The following is a 17878-nucleotide window of genomic DNA, read 5'->3' on the forward strand; positions in this document are numbered from 1 at the left end:
GGGCGGCGGTGGCGGAGGTGCGCGGGGAACCGCGGGGGGCAGCGGGCGGGAAGGAGCCCACCGCACGTCGATGCGGTGTTCGGCGATGGTAGCTCCGGCGGGGCGTGCAGCGGGGACAGGGGGATCGGAGCTGGGGGCATCAGGAGGTCGGATGCTGGGGGCACAGGGCGTTGGGGGCATCATATGGTGCTGGGGCTGCGCGGGGTCGCGCGGATCGGTCCGGGGCTGATGCGGCTCTTAGCCCCGCGGGCGCTGCGGAGGCGCGGGCGGGAGCGGCGGGCGGGATGCGCGCCCGGACGCGGTTTTGGAGGGAGAGCGGCTGAGGAGGAGCGGCGGCGGCGCCCATCCGAGCCCGCAGCGCCCCGCTCAGCCCCGCGCTCGGCGGGATCCCGACCCGGCTCGCCGCCCGCCCGCCGCTGGTGGGGGCGGGGAGCGCTGTTGGCGCGCTGACCCCGTTTGCCGCCCGCCCGCACCCCGCGGCGCTCCGGGGCCGCCGCGTCCCCCAAGGCGAGGCCTCGGCTCCCCGCGCTGCCCCCGTTCCCCCCGAGGGACGCGTCCCCGCCTCGGGTGTCCCGTTGAGAGAAACGTCCCGACTGAGGTGGGGTGTCCGCCGGCGCGGGCTCCCCGTGAGGTGGCGGCGCTGTCCCGGAACCCCTCCCGCGTTTTGGAGGGAGCCCGGCGCGCACCGAGGCGGGAGCGAGAGAAGGGGTGGGGAGCCGAGGTCCTGCCGCCCCGATACCCCTGCAGCCCCGCCTGGGGGAGCTCGGCGCCTTCTGCAGAGACCCCAAGTGTGGGCAGCATTCTGTCCTGCCCCCCACCCCCCCAACCAGTTCTGTCTGAGCCCCGCTCGCCCCGGGGCCGGCCGAGGCGCGGCGCTGAGAGGCCGCCTCCTCCTCCTCCCCGCTCTGCAAATTGGCGCGGAACCGGCGCAGAGAGGCGGCCGCAGCGCGGGCAGCTCGGCCCGGCAGGTGGGGGAGGCGGGAGGGATCCCCCCCAGTGAGTGAGTGAGTGTGTGTATGTGTGTGTGTGTGCAGCCCGCCTGGGGTGCCTCCTCCATGCCCTCTCGCACGGGAAAGGCTGTTTGGCTGCTTCCCTCCCCCTACCTGACAAAATGAGCCCCAGGTAGGCATAGGCGAGCTGTGTAAGGGAGTGCCCATCTGCTGAGCGATGCGCTGCGGGGATCTGGGTTAAGCACCGTGACACCTCCAAGGGATCATAGAATCATAGAATGGCCTGGGTTGAAAAAGACCACAATGATCATCTAATTTCAACCTCCCTTCTATGTGCAGGATTGCCAACCAGATCGGGCTGCCCGGAGCCACATCCAGTCTGGATGTGGGGCAGCGTTTTTGTGTATCACAGGGATCCCATGCGAGGTGTGCCTTGTGCCAGTCAATTAACAGTGCCCTTCTGTCTCAGTTCTGAGCCACACATGGCAAAAAGCAACGTGGTTGCTTTGTCTTAGGGCACAAAGCACCCAACTTTCAGAAGATTCACTAATCCAGCTGTTATTCCTTTGATCCAGGTAGAGAGATCTTACCGCCCGAAGATGTCAAGACGCAGGTAAGCTGTCAGCATTGTGACACACCAACGTGCCCTTTGCTCGCCTCCCAGCTGCTGCCCCCTTAATGCTGAGTGTCTCTGCCCCTTGCAGCAGCCGACTGCAGGCCAAACAGCAGCAACAGCTGCCTCTGTCATGTCAAGAAGAGACCCCACGTGAGCTGCAGGCACCAGAGCATCTCCAGACCAGGAAAAGGAGAACGGCAGAGGTGACCCACTTGATTCACTCAAAATTTAATGTTGCACGTTATTATGGTCACTAGGATGGGGGAAACCTTCTCTCTGCAGAGCTAAAAAATGGGGCAGGATTAGCAATAGTTTGCTGTGTGTATGAGGTCATGGGTGTGCTGGTCATTGTCAGCTTACTGATGTGTGGTTTTCTTTTCAGCAGGAGATTAAGAAGAAAGAAGATGGGAAAGTTGCTAAAAAACACCAATATGAAATTAAGGTAAATCAGTCTTTGGGTACTTGTTCAGACTAGGTGAAGGAATCTGTCTCGTTAAGATTGGTGAATGTGAAATCATGCATTCCACACTGGAAAAGGGGAAATTTCATTCTGTGCATGTGGACAGTATGTGATCTCTGTGCCTTAACATCTCTTTATGCTATTTTTTTTTTTTTTTTTATTTTTTTTTTTTCTTTTTTCCCCCCTTCACTTTTACAAAGGGTTTGGAACTAAATTCACTCTTAGATACTTCTGTCTGGCCAAATAGGTTTTGAGGTTTTGTATGCTAAGTAAACTGTATGCACTTTACCTTGAGAAGAAGCTCTGTAGGAAATGTTCAGTGTGTTCAAAGGAAGGTCTTGTCATTCTTTGTGAAAGGAATCTCCCTAGTTCCACAGACCATAATTAAAGCTCAGTTGTCACCATTTTGAAGGCTGTCAGCCATTACAGCATTGCATATGCTTCATGTACTTAATCAATACGGGTAAGGAGATATAGTGTACAACCAAATAACACTGAAATAAGCTGGAGACTCAGCTGAAGTTACTTAGAATTCTTTCTCTGAAGCTTTCTGCATGAATTGACTTCAGACTCCTCTCCTTTTAAGTCATTGCATATTTGGTGTCGGTGAGTTGAGAGATAGTTCACAGCTGCTGCTTGCTGGGGGGGTATCTAGCTTCAGAGCCGAGATGGGTGGCTCCTCCCTGGAGTACTTGGAAGATAACAAGTTGTTGAATTTCCCTTAAGACAGTAGAACCTCCACCCTCTCTTTTCTTTTCCCTTCACACAGATAAGTAGATAGGACCAGCAACCTAATGTCTTGTTTCTTAGTAGCAGTAAAAACCTATTCCATATGTACTGTAACTGTAGAGCTCACGTGATGGATAGGCTGCGTGTGGGTTCATCAAACCCAAGTCAGTTTTTTTCTCAGAGCTGAGAACCCTTGGTTTTGTCAGGTTTGTTTCTTCTTACATGTTCCATCTCTTGGCTACAAAAGGTTTTGTCCAGAGAACTTAATGCATGTGTTGTTGTTACTGTAGTCTGCATCTTGCCTCTCTTGCTGTCACAGTAAATCCTTCTTTCAGAAGACAACTTGTTTGTGTTGCAGAGTTGTTGGCCGCCCGCAATAACAGGAGGCATCTCACCTTGCATCATCATTGAAACGCCTCACAAAGAATCAGTAACCACTGACTTCTCAAGGTTCAAAAAATACAGGTTCAGAAACCTCTTCATAAATCCATCACCTTTGCCTGAACTCACGTAAGTTGACTGAATGCAGTAGTTGCTCTTTTATCACATGTGCTGAACTACTGTAGAAGTATCTGATATTGTATTGTGCTTGTATAATAGTGGACAGTACTCGTCTCTTCATCCCACAGACAGTTCAATATCTGGAAAAACACTCATCCTGTTGTGGGTTTTTCTCTTCCCCACTCAGAAATGTCCTGGACAGAGCACTTTTTGCTTGTTGTAGCCATCCTTTTGTAACTTAGCACTGGAGCCTGTCCGTGGCTGAAAGGGGTGCAGTGGTTAAAACTCACCTTCTGCCAGCACTATTGAAACTGAGCAACCAATAAAGTGACCAAAATACTGAACAAAGTTTAATAACTTTAGAAGTAGAACTACACAAACTTGCTGCACTGGTAGCAGCATATTTGATACAGTCACAGTTCCTGTCTTCTAGTTCAGTGAGCAGTGTTGCAGAAGTTACATACGTGTTATAAAGACTTTGCTGAAGAGGAAAGGGTAATCACTCAGTCGAGCAGTTTCTTTTGTAGAACATTTGTTTGTATGTCGTTGTAAACCTCTGTTAGTATACTACAAGTATGCTGACTGAGACGGTTTCTCTTTGCAAAGGGATAGATTAGCTGAGTGGATAGAGGTTGTTCAAGAACTGAACAATCCTTACACATTTGGGTGTGTTAGGTAAGTGTGCTGGTTGCTGTTTGTACAGCCCAACATTAATGAAAAAGCACGCTGCAGTGTGTTACAGAAAACTACTGCTCAAGTCACTGGGGGGAGAACCAAACATTGAAAGGTCAAAAAGAGATGAGCCTGTGAAGCAGTTCCTTTAAGAGAACCCACCTAGATGTGCCATGTTTTCATGCTGCGATCAAAACTTGACTGGCAGTGGGAGATGCTGCATAGTGATGCACTTAGCCTCAGTGCTGTGCCTCTCACTGAGCTTCAAGCTTCTCAGTGTTGCTCCTGCACCTGCTGCGTGTTGCTGAACTGCGATTTAAAAAGCAATATACTTCTATCTGTGTTTGGCAAATCCTATTTCTGTAAGTGTTGAGAAGCTTAGCATGCTGAAGGGCTCTCCTGTACTCCCTTAGCAAGTTGCTGGGAACTGCTGGATCCCAAAGATACTTTCAGACACAGACTTCCACACAAAGCATTTCATCCTCGATGTTAACCTCTTGTCAGTCAGTACCTGGTAAAGCTGAGCTCTGTTTTCCACTTAGCAAAATGAGAGGCTCACTAACTCTCTGCTGCCTTCTTCATACATTCCTAACTGCTGTAGGAGGATGAGAGACTTGAGGGCTGCTCACTGAGAGACTTGTGCATTAAAGAAGAGTCTCCAGCTTACTGCTTATGGTGGCAGCTGGGTGGAACTGATCTCGGTTAAAATTGTGAGCAATAGTGGCAATGAGGTCTGTTTAATTTCTCTCCATTCCTGCCTGGGGGAAGGTATTTAATTCTGAAAACTTCAGGGGAAAATTGGCATTATGTTGGTCAATCTGTTGTCCTCCTTAATAACTGTATAGTGAGGGGAGGAAAAAAAAAAAAAGTTAATTCATAATAACAGCAGTTCCAAACTAAAACCAAATCAGATTTATTACATAGGCATTTTCTTGCCAAGTATGCTTGACTGCTGATAAATCAGTAATGACCAAGAACCTAATATTTATTGCATGTTTCTGAGCCTTAAGGTAGGTTAGTCACACTGTAAGTCACTGATTGGTCCCTTCCTCTTTTTTTAAAGATCATCTGCAAATGATTTTTCCAAAATGAAAATGGTCAACTTTGTGTGTTGCGTTTCTTAGGTAGTGATGTATTTCTTTGTTCTGTGTGTTTTCTACCTTGCCCTCTGGGAAGCCAAACTTTAAAGTGGCTGAGCTATGTGTGCTAATGGCTACCTAAGCAAAATGGGAAACTCTCTGTGGTTGTATGTGCAACTTTAGGATGTATGCACTCAGTTCTATTGGCTGTTCTATGAAACTGGGCTTGCTGATGATCCTGGCAAGCTGCTGTTGTGGTCATGTAACACGTTCAAAGTATGCCTGCAGTTTTCTAATTACTGTAAGGATCTTTCTGTGCAGTGAATCTTTAGAAATAATGTTTTTATACTCCCCTTATGAAGGTGTGTGCGTACTTACAATGGCTTGTAACTTTATTCCATAGCTGGGGGAATTCCAAAGATGTGTGGCTCAACATCCTGAAGAAGGAGAACCGATACGCTCACTGCAAACACTTCACTTCGCTACACTCCAGTTTGCAGCCACACATGAGGTCGATACTGTTGGACTGGCTTCTAGAGGTGTGTGCTTTGTGTTATTTGCACCGTGTAGTCCTTCTGAGGAGAGGAGGTGAAAACAGAGCTTCTATGTTAGGGGTATAATAGCAAGATATACAGCAAATGCCCAAACAAGGTTGCAAGTTGCTATTTCTGATCAACTGGGTAAACTGCTCTCAATACACCCTGCCAAAAGAGGGCAGTGAGCGACAGTTGTGAATGCTTGTTGTTACTGTGCTATGTAACTGCCGGGGAAGGGGCAAAATGGAGCTCTGAGGCACCTGTAGTGGGGTAGCTGTAACAAGTTACTGCAGAGTTCAGGTACGTTCTAAGATGTGAAGTTGGAGCTCCATAGGCAGCTGCGTTTGTATTGAGGACATGAGTTGTTATATCAAGAGCCTTCGGATGTCAGAAAAAGTAGTGGGGGAAGCAGACTTATTAGTAAATATTTAGTTACATGTTATGAAGAAAGCACGTTGGTAGCTAGCATCTGAAGGCTCCTGTTGTAGATGCTTTCTTGCTTGAAGTAGGAATGATTTATTTGTAATGCTTTTCAGTCTAATTTCTGTACTTCAGACTATTCCAAACAAAATGGAGGTTCTCGTTCTGGCAGCCAACACTACATGAAGGAGTACTAGTGTTGTAAATAGAGAGCTATGTTCAGGAGCAGTTTCCAAGAACACGCTGTATTGCAGAATATTCGGTCGCCACTGCCAAAAGCAACCTTTTACTCACGTAGCTCTTGCTCACCAGTAGGAGGGATCTTGCAGGTTCATCAGTTCTGTGATGCCAAGTACTCTAAGGAAGCAGATGTTACAGTGGCACTCACTGCCTGGCTGTTGAACAGTGCCAATAGTGGATTTCAGGGGAAGGGATGTGCAGTTTTTAGACATGGTATGAATACAGAAACAATGCCACTTGTGTACTTCATGGATTCCTTTAATGTGTTGTTGGCACATCACCCCTGGATTGGGTGTGATTTTGTATTTTTAGTCTTGAACTGTTAGGAAATTGTTAATGAAAGTGTTCACATTGACCTTATTACCACTGTCCACCTCAGTATTTCTACATGCCACGCCGAAGTAAAATCACTTGGAATTCTCCAGGAGCTCCTAACCTGGTCTTCTGTAACATCACTTTGAAGATAATAGAACTTGGCTGTCTTGAGTATTGCTTGTGCTTGGCCAATACGTGTTAATAGAAATCATACACTATTTTCATGGTGTGGACCTTCTTTGTTCCGAACCTTGTTTGGAGCAGTTGTTATTCATTTTGCAGTAGCACTTCAGTTGGTGAATATTTATTACATCAGCTCTTAAAAAGAACAAAAAAATGTTCCTGCCAACCAGTTGCGTTCTCTAAGGTCAGGAGGAGATGCAATCCACAAACAGGCTTTCAGCCTTCTCATGAAGTAGCTGGAGGTGATGAGATTTTGTTCTGCCTTTGCATGCAAGTGAAATGGAGTAGTGAGGCAGGACAATTACTCCTACTTGGGATCTATTCGTTCAGGATTTTTATTGCTGTCTGTAGATTAGAAATCTACAGGATTATAGGGAAATATAGATATTTTTTGCTGCCCCCACGCTAACAACTGTCTCGTGAAACATGTAGATTAGTGATGGTCTGTATATGTAAAAGAGGAATCTGTACTGGAGTATTCCAATGTGTGTACATGAGTTTTATTATAGAGATTTTTTTTCCTATTTGTTGTAGGTATGTGAGGTGTATGCACTCCACAGGGAAACCTTCTACCTAGCTCAAGACTTCTTTGACAGATTCATGTTGACACAGAAGAACATTAACAAGAGCATGCTTCAGCTGATAGGAATTACCTCATTGTTCATTGCATCCAAACTTGAGGTAAGCAGCTCTGTTATGGGGAAGAGAGATTACATATGGAATAACTAAAAAGGTGGTGGTAATGTATTTATTTCTGCTGTCTGAACCTTTAGAACTTAGAGTGCATGTAACACTGAAGGTCAGAAGGGGAAATCTTTCTCTTCAGTTGTGTGTATGTGAGCCTTTTGGAGGGTGGTCTTTGCCCTCCCTCCCAGCAGTGGGAAGGAGACCACCTAAACTTCAGAGTAATGCGAATATCTAGGAGCATTTTGTACTGCTTTGTCTTTTTTTTTCAAACATACACCTGTACCCTCGTTGGCAAACAGCCTCAGGGATGGGTGCAGGACTTGAAGAAAACCAAACCTGTGCAGCTGATGTCTCTTAAACCCATTTAGGGGAACTTTTCAGAGATGATGTGATCAGTGCAACAATGATGATGAGTTGTGTTTGGTTTCTGTATGTCTCCTGGAAACTCTGTAGCATGTGGTAGGCTAAACTAAGTGGCAAATTTGGGATGTTAAATTTGGGGGTAGTTGGAAACTCCCCCGATCAAACTGCTGTTTGCAAAGCAAGGTGGTGAGCTGCAAGCTGTTCTGCTGGCAGGTACCTCTACACCTACCCATATAAGATTGGATAAGATTGGCACAAGTAGGTTGGCTGCATTCTTTTTTTAACTGTCTCTACACCATGGATTCTGGCAGCTATGTTGGCAGTGGAATTCTTGGTCTTCATGGCCACATCAGCACTGACTGATGTTGCACCTACCCTGCACTGCTGATTCTCCTCTGTACTTCAAATGTAGGGTGGCTGAGTAGGAAGTGGTTTTAATAAGAGATTGTTCTGATTGTTCTGTCAGCATTTATTTCATAGAATCATGAAATCATGGAATAGCCTGGGTTGAAAAGGAGCACAAAGATCATCCAGTTTCAACCCCCTGCTATGTGCAGGGTCGCCAACCAGCAGACCAGGCTGCCCAGAGCCACATCCAGCCTGGCCTTGAATGCCTCCAGGGATGGGGCATCCACAACCTTCCTGTTCCAGTGTGTCACCACCCTCTGAGTGAAAAACTTCCTCCTAATATCCAACCTAAGCCTCTCCTGTCTCTGTTCAAAACTGTTCCCCCTTGTCCATTTTTTCCAAAGCTAAAATGGTTGCAGTAAATCTATTGTGTTATGCAACACACGACATCGAACCTACTTGGTTTGAGTATCTCCTACTGTGCAAGTTTCAAGTCACTCCATGTAACAAGAAAAAAAAAAAACAGTTCTAGTGTAAGAAAAGTTAATATTTCAATATGCCAGTATCAAGCTCTGTCTTCTAATCTTTTTTCTTCATCCTTTTGAAGGAAATCTACGCTCCAAAAATACAGGAATTTGCTTATGTCACTGATGGTGCTTGCAGTGAAGATGATATTGTGAGAATGGAACTTATTATGTTAAAGGTAATAACTTGGTGCTTGGAAGACTCACTTGAAATCTTGCTCCAGATTAATGTTGTGTTTTAGTATCACTTTCTTCAAGAAGTAGGAGGAATGTGATCTAAAATAAATACTTAAAAGTGTGTATGACCTCAAGTATCTTTTGGGAATCTGTGCAATAAACTGAATGAACTCAGAAGGGGAAGCATGGGGGGAAAAGATCAGAGCCCAGAGCAATCTGTGCACGGTTTAAGGTGTTTATGTATTTGTTTAATGCTTACAGGCTTTAAAGTGGGAACTGTGTCCTGTGACAATCATCTCCTGGCTGAACCTCTATCTTCAAGTGGATGCTCTGAAGGACGTTCCAAAAGTGCTTCTACCTCAGTATTCTCAGGAAAAATTCATTCAGATAGCTCAGGTAGATAACAAACTCTATAGGAAAGTGCTGGTCTGGAGTGTTTATGGCGAATGTTGTACCCCCAAAAGCTGAAGAATTTCTTGTTTCATTGTTGTTTTCACCTCACCTGTTACTTTGTTAATGAATATGCAGGTTTGACTCTGCCAGACAGCTGCATACAAGCCTTAAGGAAAAGCAGCCAGGTGTCTGCCTCCCTGCTCTCAGATATTATCACTTTCTCTGCATGCTCAAAGTTGCTGCTCACTGCAGTGTTCTGCACACAGCAGGCAGAGGGCCCGGTTAGCTGCCTTTCCCTGTGTAAGCTGCAATGGTGTTTCTGCCCCAGAATGCAGGATCAGTGGTGTTTTCACTCTGCTTTGCAACTACTGTGGTTCAATTTCAAGTACACAAGACCAGCCTCAGATATTTACTGAAGAGTAAATTGAACTAATTAATTCACTGAGATATTCTGCAACTTTTTTAATGTAAGGTAATACTTTCCTTGAGCTCTGCCCACAGCTTAAAGGTTAAACTCACATTAGTACAAGCACTCTGTCTTGCACATTACTGTTTGGGTGAGACCTGCTTTACTGCAGTTGGTGCTACAAATAAACTAGATGCATGCAGTTGATTCTAAATAGCACAGCGATGCTGCAGAGCATGAACAGGGAGTGTAGATACTTCCTGGGATAGGATTTTACCAAAGTGTCTTCTTGGAATTTATAACACTTATGTCCTCAATTCTATTTCCTCAGCTCTTAGACCTGTGTATTTTGGATGTGAATTCTTTAGACTTCCAGTACAGAACACTAGCTGCTGCTGCACTCTGCCACTATACCTCAACTGAAGTAGTGAAGAAAGCTTCAGGTAAGAAGCATCTCGTTAGGCAGTGATGGCTGTTCCCTGCCTGATGTTGTGAAGGGCGTGCTGGTTAAGGACTGCAAAAGCTCTGCAAGGATACTAACAGTTTGTTTTTCTGTGGGGCTTTTCTTTTTTTCTTAGCTCTTCTGCCTTTAACACTGTTTCCTTCCTACCACTGTTTCAGACATTACCAAGACCTGAAACAGAAGGAAGAGCTTTCAGAAGCACAGTGTTAGCTAAGGGAATTGAGCAGACGCTTGCTTGCTTGCTTTTTGGGCCAGTACTGCCCCTCTGATAGATTCTGACTGTTTGGTCACTAGCAGTACTTTGTAATTTGGCAATTTTGTTTCCTAAAATACAATTTACAGCAGGGCATCCTTGGCTGTCAGTGGCACTCAGCCTTTGTGTGGATCCCACAAGTCTCCCTGACCAAGTTCAGCACCGTGTTGCATGAGGTGTCTTAAAGGCAGCGCTATGGTGTGTGTTTGCTTTAGAGCATGAACCAAAAATCTCACTCACTGAAAAAGTCACAGTAGGGTGAACTGTTACTTTAATGTCCTGGGGAGCAACAGAAACCCTCCTGGCCACAGAGCTGTTTTTTTTCTTTAGGCTTGTGGTCACATCCTTTGCCACAATGTGTTTAAGTAACAAATGCAAGGAAATGGGGATTTCTGGGAGGGTGAATTCTTACCTACGGCTGTATTTATTTTAAATTGCCAATCCTCTAGGAATTCTAGTTAGGAGACTGTACAACTCCTTCAGAACTTCTAAGTGTATCACTGTGTTTTCTCCTGTAGGCTTAGATTGGGACAGCATTTCAGAATGTGTAGAGTGGATGGTTCCATTTGTGAACGTGGCGAGGAAAGTCTCTGTGAAACTGAAGCATTTCAAGAAGGTTGCAGTAGAAGACTGCCACAATATCCAAACACACACAAACTACTTGGACATGCTGGTAGGTGGCTTGCAGAGCTGTGCTTTATACAGCCCATATCCTGAGGTGCTGAAGGCTCTCCAGGCTGATGGGGTCAGCATGCCACACCTTGTGGTTCTGGCTTTCTGGAGATAAGCTGCATGTGCTCTCATGAGCTGTGAGTAAAGAGTTGGGTGAGGATTACTGGTGAAGTGTTTAAAAGGTGGTGCTCCTTGCCATGAAACATAGCGGTGGGGTACCTGAATTGTACTGGCAGCACGAGGGAAAAAGCTTCCTAATGCCAGTAAGTCTGGAACATAGAGCTCTGTGTGCTATTAACTGTCTTCTTCACCCTCTACACAGGAAGAAGTTAATAGTGGAGTAGCAGCTACTGCCCCAGGTCAGTTATCACCTGTGTCAACAGCAGGAATAATAACTCCTCCCAAAAGCACAGAGAAGAAATGAAATTTGGACAGCAATCCTTATGGACAGTTTAAGAAAAAAGACCAGGTGCTTCAGAACAAGACCATACTAAGGGTGACTCACTTCAATGATCTTTACTGCTCTTCAAGACGTGAGCAGTAAGGGATGCATCAGAGTGGCAGATGGAACTGATAGCAGCATCTTCCTTGAGACTTGATCAAAGAACTCAGACCAAGCACCCCTCCCTGTGTCATCGCAGGAGCGTGGGCTACTCGAGTCCCTTCTCAAATGACTTATGTAGTTCAACTCTCTGAACATTCCTAACTTATGAATTTCAGGAACATGTTTTGAAACGGCTGAGTGGCAAGGGTTGTCCACTCAAGGTATGTGTCAATGTGCTTTAATGTGGGACAGCCACACGTGAGACCTTGGTGCCAGCATGTACGTATTACCTCTTCTTGACCTTTCTTTTCTCTAGGAGCTTACTGCCTGTAAGTTAGTCAGCTTATGAGCTCAGGTGCAGTATTACAGAGGTCAGTGAGTAAACAGTTTACATTTCTGAAACCACTGTGCCCTCACATTAAAGCAGGGCCAGCCCTGTTTCAAATCTTAGCTTCCTCAGGAGGTCAGTAGCACCTGTTTAGGGCTGCCATAGACTTCAGTTCCCACGAATCACTGACCTCAGGTAAGAGTACAAACAGAACAATGCTGCTGAAGTAATCTTAACTGGATGCAGTACAGTCTTGGAAGGAAGGAGTTCTATTTTATAAGATTCAGTCACCAGCTTTCAATAGATAAGAACGTAATGAGCAACAAGCTGTTTTTCCTACCCTTTCCTATTCTGGTTCTCTACAACCACTCAAATCCTGCCAGCAGTGTTAAGAAGCAACTGTGTTCCTAACCAGCATTAACTACTGTGTTAGTGGAATATCCACTACCTCTGGATGTGAGGTGCTCCTCTTGAAGAGACAGTATAGGGAAAGCTGGAATGTGGTCCCCCTCCCTCTGGCAAGATGCTTCCACGTGCAGAAGCACATAGGACCAATTCCCAGCATCGAGCAACGCAAGAAGCTGCACTACAGCAGCAACTCATTAAACTCTTCTTTGCCACCTTTGCAAACTTGAATTCAGGGCTTCTTCAAACAGTCCTTTCCAGAAATACCTGAAGTTATTGTTTTAGGGCTTCTGTACAGTTTGTAAAGATATGGTGTTTTATTATAATATTTCATCTATTTCTATAAGAAAGATACCAGACTGTAAATGTTGTATAAAAATTTAAATGAATTTTTAAAAATAAAAAAAAAAAAATCTTGAAAGAGGTTTTTCTGTCCCTTTTCATGTATTTTATGGTAGTCCTCCAGCATTAGCTTAGAAATAAAGCTTTGCCATTGCTTGAAGAAACTTCTTTTTCCTCCTCTGCGCAGCAAGCTGTAGGACTTCCTCAGGATTACTGGCGTTCAGCTCTGTCTGCCCAATAGCTTTTATCTTAAAAAAAAAGACAGCAGTAGCAACAGTTATTGCACACGGCTGTTCTGTTACAGTTTCCAGTGCTAGTCAACAAAATGATGGACGGGTGGATGCTTCTGCAGCACCTTGTGCCCTCTGCCCTACACCACCACATGCACCTAACACAGCCTTCAGACTGAAATACAATCACAGCTGCAAGTGGCAATTGTGTTCAAGAACTCCTCCCCCAAAGCACGGCGTTTACTCACCGCTATCTGCCTCTTGTCTGTCTCACCTCTCTTGTGGTGGAGATCTAATGAGAAGTTAAGGCAAGCATAGGTGTAAGATCTACTCACTTTCTCCAGCCTAAGCATTAGCAGCATTCTATTGAAAGGATACATGTCAAGTACTCCAAGATTGTGACATCCCAGATGTATTCATAGTATGAATCCATGGCATCATGACTGAAAGAAAACACAGGTGATTATATATGTAATTATATACGTAATGTTTGTATAGCAACATGTTGCTAGTCTAACCTGTAAGTTTTACTGTAATAATTACCTGTTTTGTTCCTGCAGGGCCTTGAATGCAGTTTTATAGTCTACTTCTCTGAGGAACTGGCACAAAATAGCCACCTACAAAGATATACCAGGAAACACTTCTTTACAGAAGGGTTGTTAAGCACTGCAATAGGCTCCCCAGGGAGGTGGTTGAGTCACCATCCCTGGATGTGTTTAAAAACCTTTTGGATGTGGTGCTCAGGGACAAGATTTACAGAGGGCTGTTAGTTAGGGTAGTATGGTCAGGTTGTGGTTGGACTCGATCTTTAAGGTCTTTTCCAATCTAAACAATTCTATGATATGAAGACAGGCTCAGGTGTCTTTCCCAGCCTTAGGCCCCACTAATAGGAGTCTGCCACAAGATGCAGCGACCCCATCCAGCTTCCAGACCCAGGCAAGAGCTCCTTCCCTCATGGAGCAGGGGGGAGAAAAAAAGTTTAAAAAAAGACTTTTACAGACAAATGGGAAGGGACAGACCAGGCTTCAGGGTTTCTAAATGTATTTACTAAGGTCTGACACAGGAGCTACTATAAGCTTTGAGCACTCAATTGCTACATGTAGTTAGCAGGTGAAACAAGGCTACCATTATTTAAATATTAAAAATAAATGGGGGACAAAACCCAAAACGATTCACCTCTGACTATTTCTATTTCTGCAATAATCAGGTTGGATATTAGGAAAAATTCCTTCTCTGGAAGTGTGGTGAAGGAGTGGCACAGGCTGCCCAGGTTGGTGGGGGAGGCACCATCCCTGGAGGTGTTCAAGAGACAAGCAGGCGTGGCACTGAGGGGACGTGGTTACTGGGCATGGTGGGGATGGGCTGATGGTTGCACTAGATGACCTCAGTGGTCTTTTCCAACCTTAATCATTCTACGATCATTTCCAAGCGTGCATTTCTTTACTTGTTAACTTGGGTCCTTAAATATTCTACAGGCAATGGGAACAAACGATTTTACTGCAGGTTGCACTTGCAAGGAAAGCTGGACTCCAATTTTACTTTTAGAAAGTTTCCCTGTAACTTCTGAATTCAAAATGCTTACAGATGCCATTTCCTGAGTACCACACTTGGGCTCTTACCTGTGTGTGACAGTTGAGTAAGGAGCAACACTTTATCATTCTTTTTATCACCTAAGAATGGTTAAAAAAAGTTTTCAAACTGTTAGCAATGGAACAGACCGAGCAACAAATCTCTGTTCCTTTTTCAAATAGGATCAGCTATACATCAACCTTCTTCTAACCCCTTCCCTCATCCTCGTGTTTGGGCACACTCCAGCATGCAGCTGAGCCCAGCAGAGCTCACAGAGCAGAGCACTGCACTCGTGGTAGGGGCTGCTGCAAAGCAAGCTGCAGCACCAGGGCACAACATCCCTGCCAGGAGCTCTGGACAGCTGCAGCCTGGCACTGAGCATAGCTCTGATTGGGCTATGAAGGGTCAAAAATCACAAGAAAAAGAGGCTGAACGCTCACTTCCCATACAGACAGAAGCATACAAGCAGAAGCAACAGAGCAGGGTATGAAAATAACCTCCTGCCCTAGACACGGACAAGCAGTTTCTTCCTGCCACCTGCTGAAATGCAGCAAATTCATATCTACAGAACATGGGAATGCTGAATCCATCCCATCCCACTTGCACACTTAAATTCCATTCCAACACCGTAACTCACCTGGTCTGTGAACACATCGGGTGGCACCATCTTATTGAAGAAATCGGAGCACACAGCTCCTGCCTGCAGGTAATAGTGAAGGGCTGCCGAATACTGGTTTGTTGCTGCAGTGGAAAAAGGGCAAAACAAGGACTTGCCATTGAATAGAGCAGTTCATTTCTAAGACTCAGATCAGTTGTTTGTAGAATTATTCAGACCCTGTTAGCTAAATTCTATTTAGAAGATGACTTGCACGCCAGCTGTAAAAACACGAGAGGTAGTAACATTTGTAGAAAAGCACACAACCAGGCAAACTGCCAACACAGGCAAAGGTCTGAGCTCTGAGAATTCATTTTCACTTTCTAGGTATTTGATCCCAAGCCCACCAGCTTCAGAGCAGCAAAGGAGTTTGCTTCTTGGAACTCAGCACATGGGTGGCAGGGAGGTTCAGGCAGCCCAAGTAGCCCTGCTCTCTCAGGTACCAGCTTCAGAGGTACCCCATATAAACCTCCTCTCCCTGAGATGCTGTTCCACTTCATACAAGTGAGCACTGTTCAGTTTTGGGCACCTCAGTACAGAAAGGACATGGAGGTGCTGGAGCAGGTCCAAACAAGGGCATCAAGGCTTGTGAAGAGTTTGGAGAATATGGCCTACGAGGAGAGACTGAAGGAACTGGGGCTGTTTAGTCTGGGGAAAAGGAGGCTGAGGGGAGACCTTATTGCTCTCTTCCAATATCTGACAAATGACTGCAGCGAGAGCAGAGCTGGTCTCTTCTTGTGACTGGACAAGGGGAAATGGCCTCAAGTTGTGCCAGGGTAAGTTTAGGTTGGATATCAGGAAAAAACTTCTTTACAGAAGGGTTGTTAAGCACTGCAATAGGCTCCCCAGGGAGGTCGTTGAGTCACCATCCCTGGATGTGTTCAAAACCTGTTTGGATGTGGTGCTCAGGGACATGATTTAGCAGAGGGCTGTTAGAGGTAGGGTAGTATGGTCAGGTTGTGGTTGGACTTGTATTATCTTTAAGGTCTTTTCCAGCCTGAGCAGTTCTATGATTCTATGAAGTAGTAAACACTGCCTGTTTATAACCCCGAATCACTTTCCCATATTTAAGAGGGGAGCTCCAGCCACGGGACTACAACCCCTTGTCCCACCTCGAGCACCTTCTGGATATATCTGTCTCCCTGTGGAACACTCCTGCATGACACAGCCATCCTCCCAAATGCACTTTGGAACCATGCACCCTGCCCTCTGCATAAGATGCAGGCACAGCAAATGGACGGCAGTGGCAAAGCACCCCCTCCTCCTGCTTTACTGGCAAAGAAGAACAATCCAGCTTCAATGCTGAATTCCACTAGAATGGAATCCATAGGTAACTGAAGCACAAGAAATACCCAACTAGCTTTGGAGGCAGTTTTAACATTACCATTCTCTAGCACATATTTGTCAGGCTGGCTTGTGAATGTTCATACTTCACAGTGTAAGCAGAGAGAGTGAGGGGCTGATGAAATTTCCAGAGCCTGACTCCAGACAGGGCAGTGAGTTACCAGCCAGGCTGTGCCAGGCTCCCCAGGCAGTGCTAACTGCTGCAGTCCAGCTGCATGTCACAGTGCCTAGAATCTGAACTGCTCCACATCCCAGTGCTGTTGGCTGCTCCCAGCTACGAGCCCCTGGGATAAGCATGGGGGAAGTGGCAGATTGAGGACAGAAAGACAGAAAAGGGTTTCCCATCACAACCAGTACCAAACCAGTTCACGTTTCCTCGTTTACAAACCCCACATACCTCCTGTATAAGATACAGGTCCTCTTTGCTCATCTTCTGCTTCAGTAAAGCTGATCTCCCCATTTGAACACAAACACTATCCACAAAACTTTTTTTTAACTTAATAAAATACTAATATTACACTAATATACCACTTGAACGAAGCAAAATCATCAACAACTCTGAAACTTTCCCTTACCCTAGGAGCAAGTCCACACGATCCACTGAAAGCTGTCTGTCAGCTCAGACAGCCTCCTAGGCAAAGTCACCTACACTACTGCCCCCAAAGACCCTGAAGTCACATCACAAAAGCTTCTTTGCATAGAAGGAACTATAAGGAGGGTTATGAAGGCAGGCAAACTTTACAAAATAAACACCGCTCCCACGCATGCAACAAAAAAAGATACTGGCATTGCTTACCAAAATAAATATCTGCCTGGATAATTAACCAGAAGTGGTTGTTGGAGTTGATTGTCAGTGCATAGTTGACCAGCTCTTTCACTGTAACAGCCACGGCTTCAAAATCCACTGACTGAAGGCTAAAGGGAAAAAAAGGAGAAAAAAGAATTCCTAGATGATTGTGCAAGGCTGCAGCTCCATGGAGCCTCTGGACTGGAGAGATGCAGGTCAGTCTGGCCAGGACAAACCAAAACATGCCATGTGCCACTTCCTATTTTGGCAATTATTTTAACATCTTTCAAAACCATATCAGTTACTTCGTACTAAAATATCACAGAGCTCACACAGCTACATACAGCTTAGTAAAGTACACAACTTAAGCTAAATAATAACCCTGTTTCTTGTACCTGCATCTCCATCAATACCACCAAGTTAGCAACAGAAACTTCCACACAATCAGATCAATCCATCTGCAAACAACAGGGGTCAGTGACGCCCTTACATACCAACAGTCACACTAACACTGATAACTTCTGCACACCGACTGCAATTAAACCAACTGCCTAAATGCATTTTTAAAGTCGTCCTTGGAATTAATGATCTTACTTGGGAATAGATGAGGGCCAGATGGAGATGTACTCTGCTGTAATATCATTCACAATATCCTCCTAAGGAAAGGGGGACAATAGAGCAGGTTAC

The 17878-nt window shown here is 45.5% G+C and overlaps 2 protein-coding genes across 4 annotated transcripts in view; one reads left to right on the forward strand and one right to left on the reverse strand.

The window, feature by feature from the left end:
• On the forward strand, positions 1-12618 carry CCNE2 (cyclin E2). Of its 2 annotated transcripts, none has more exons than XM_042839833.1 (12): positions 1-17; positions 1526-1563; positions 1655-1769; positions 1949-2008; positions 3114-3265; positions 5411-5546; positions 7236-7382; positions 8707-8802; positions 9062-9196; positions 9931-10042; positions 10834-10988; positions 11310-12618. In XM_042839833.1, exons 2-12 carry the CDS (start codon positions 1550-1552, stop codon positions 11409-11411), a joined length of 1224 nt encoding a protein of 407 aa, XP_042695767.1. In that variant the 5' UTR covers positions 1-17; positions 1526-1549; the 3' UTR covers positions 11412-12618. The 2 variants fall into 2 exon arrangements, with proteins under 2 accessions (XP_042695767.1, XP_042695769.1); XM_042839835.1 differs by having other exon boundaries at positions 1952-2008.
• Positions 12558-17878, reverse strand: part of INTS8 (integrator complex subunit 8) — a 24209-nt gene continuing 18888 nt past the window's right edge. The window contains exons 20-27 of one of the 2 annotated variants that reach the window (XM_042839831.1): positions 17786-17847; positions 17201-17319; positions 15043-15146; positions 14456-14506; positions 13380-13453; positions 13215-13279; positions 13085-13128; positions 12558-12854 (exon numbers count right to left, since the gene is read on the reverse strand). In XM_042839831.1, coding sequence (XP_042695765.1) covers positions 12738-12854; positions 13085-13128; positions 13215-13279; positions 13380-13453; positions 14456-14506; positions 15043-15146; positions 17201-17319; positions 17786-17847 — 636 coding nt within the window. In that variant the 3' untranslated portion in view covers positions 12558-12737. The other variant, XM_042839832.1, reaches the window with a different exon arrangement.

The sequence above is a fragment of the Centrocercus urophasianus genome, unplaced genomic scaffold (genome assembly GCF_019232065.1).
Source record: "Centrocercus urophasianus isolate 14NV4802_14NV808 unplaced genomic scaffold, USGS_Curo_1.0 seq_11, whole genome shotgun sequence".
Taxonomy (NCBI): Eukaryota; Metazoa; Chordata; class Aves; order Galliformes; family Phasianidae; genus Centrocercus; species Centrocercus urophasianus.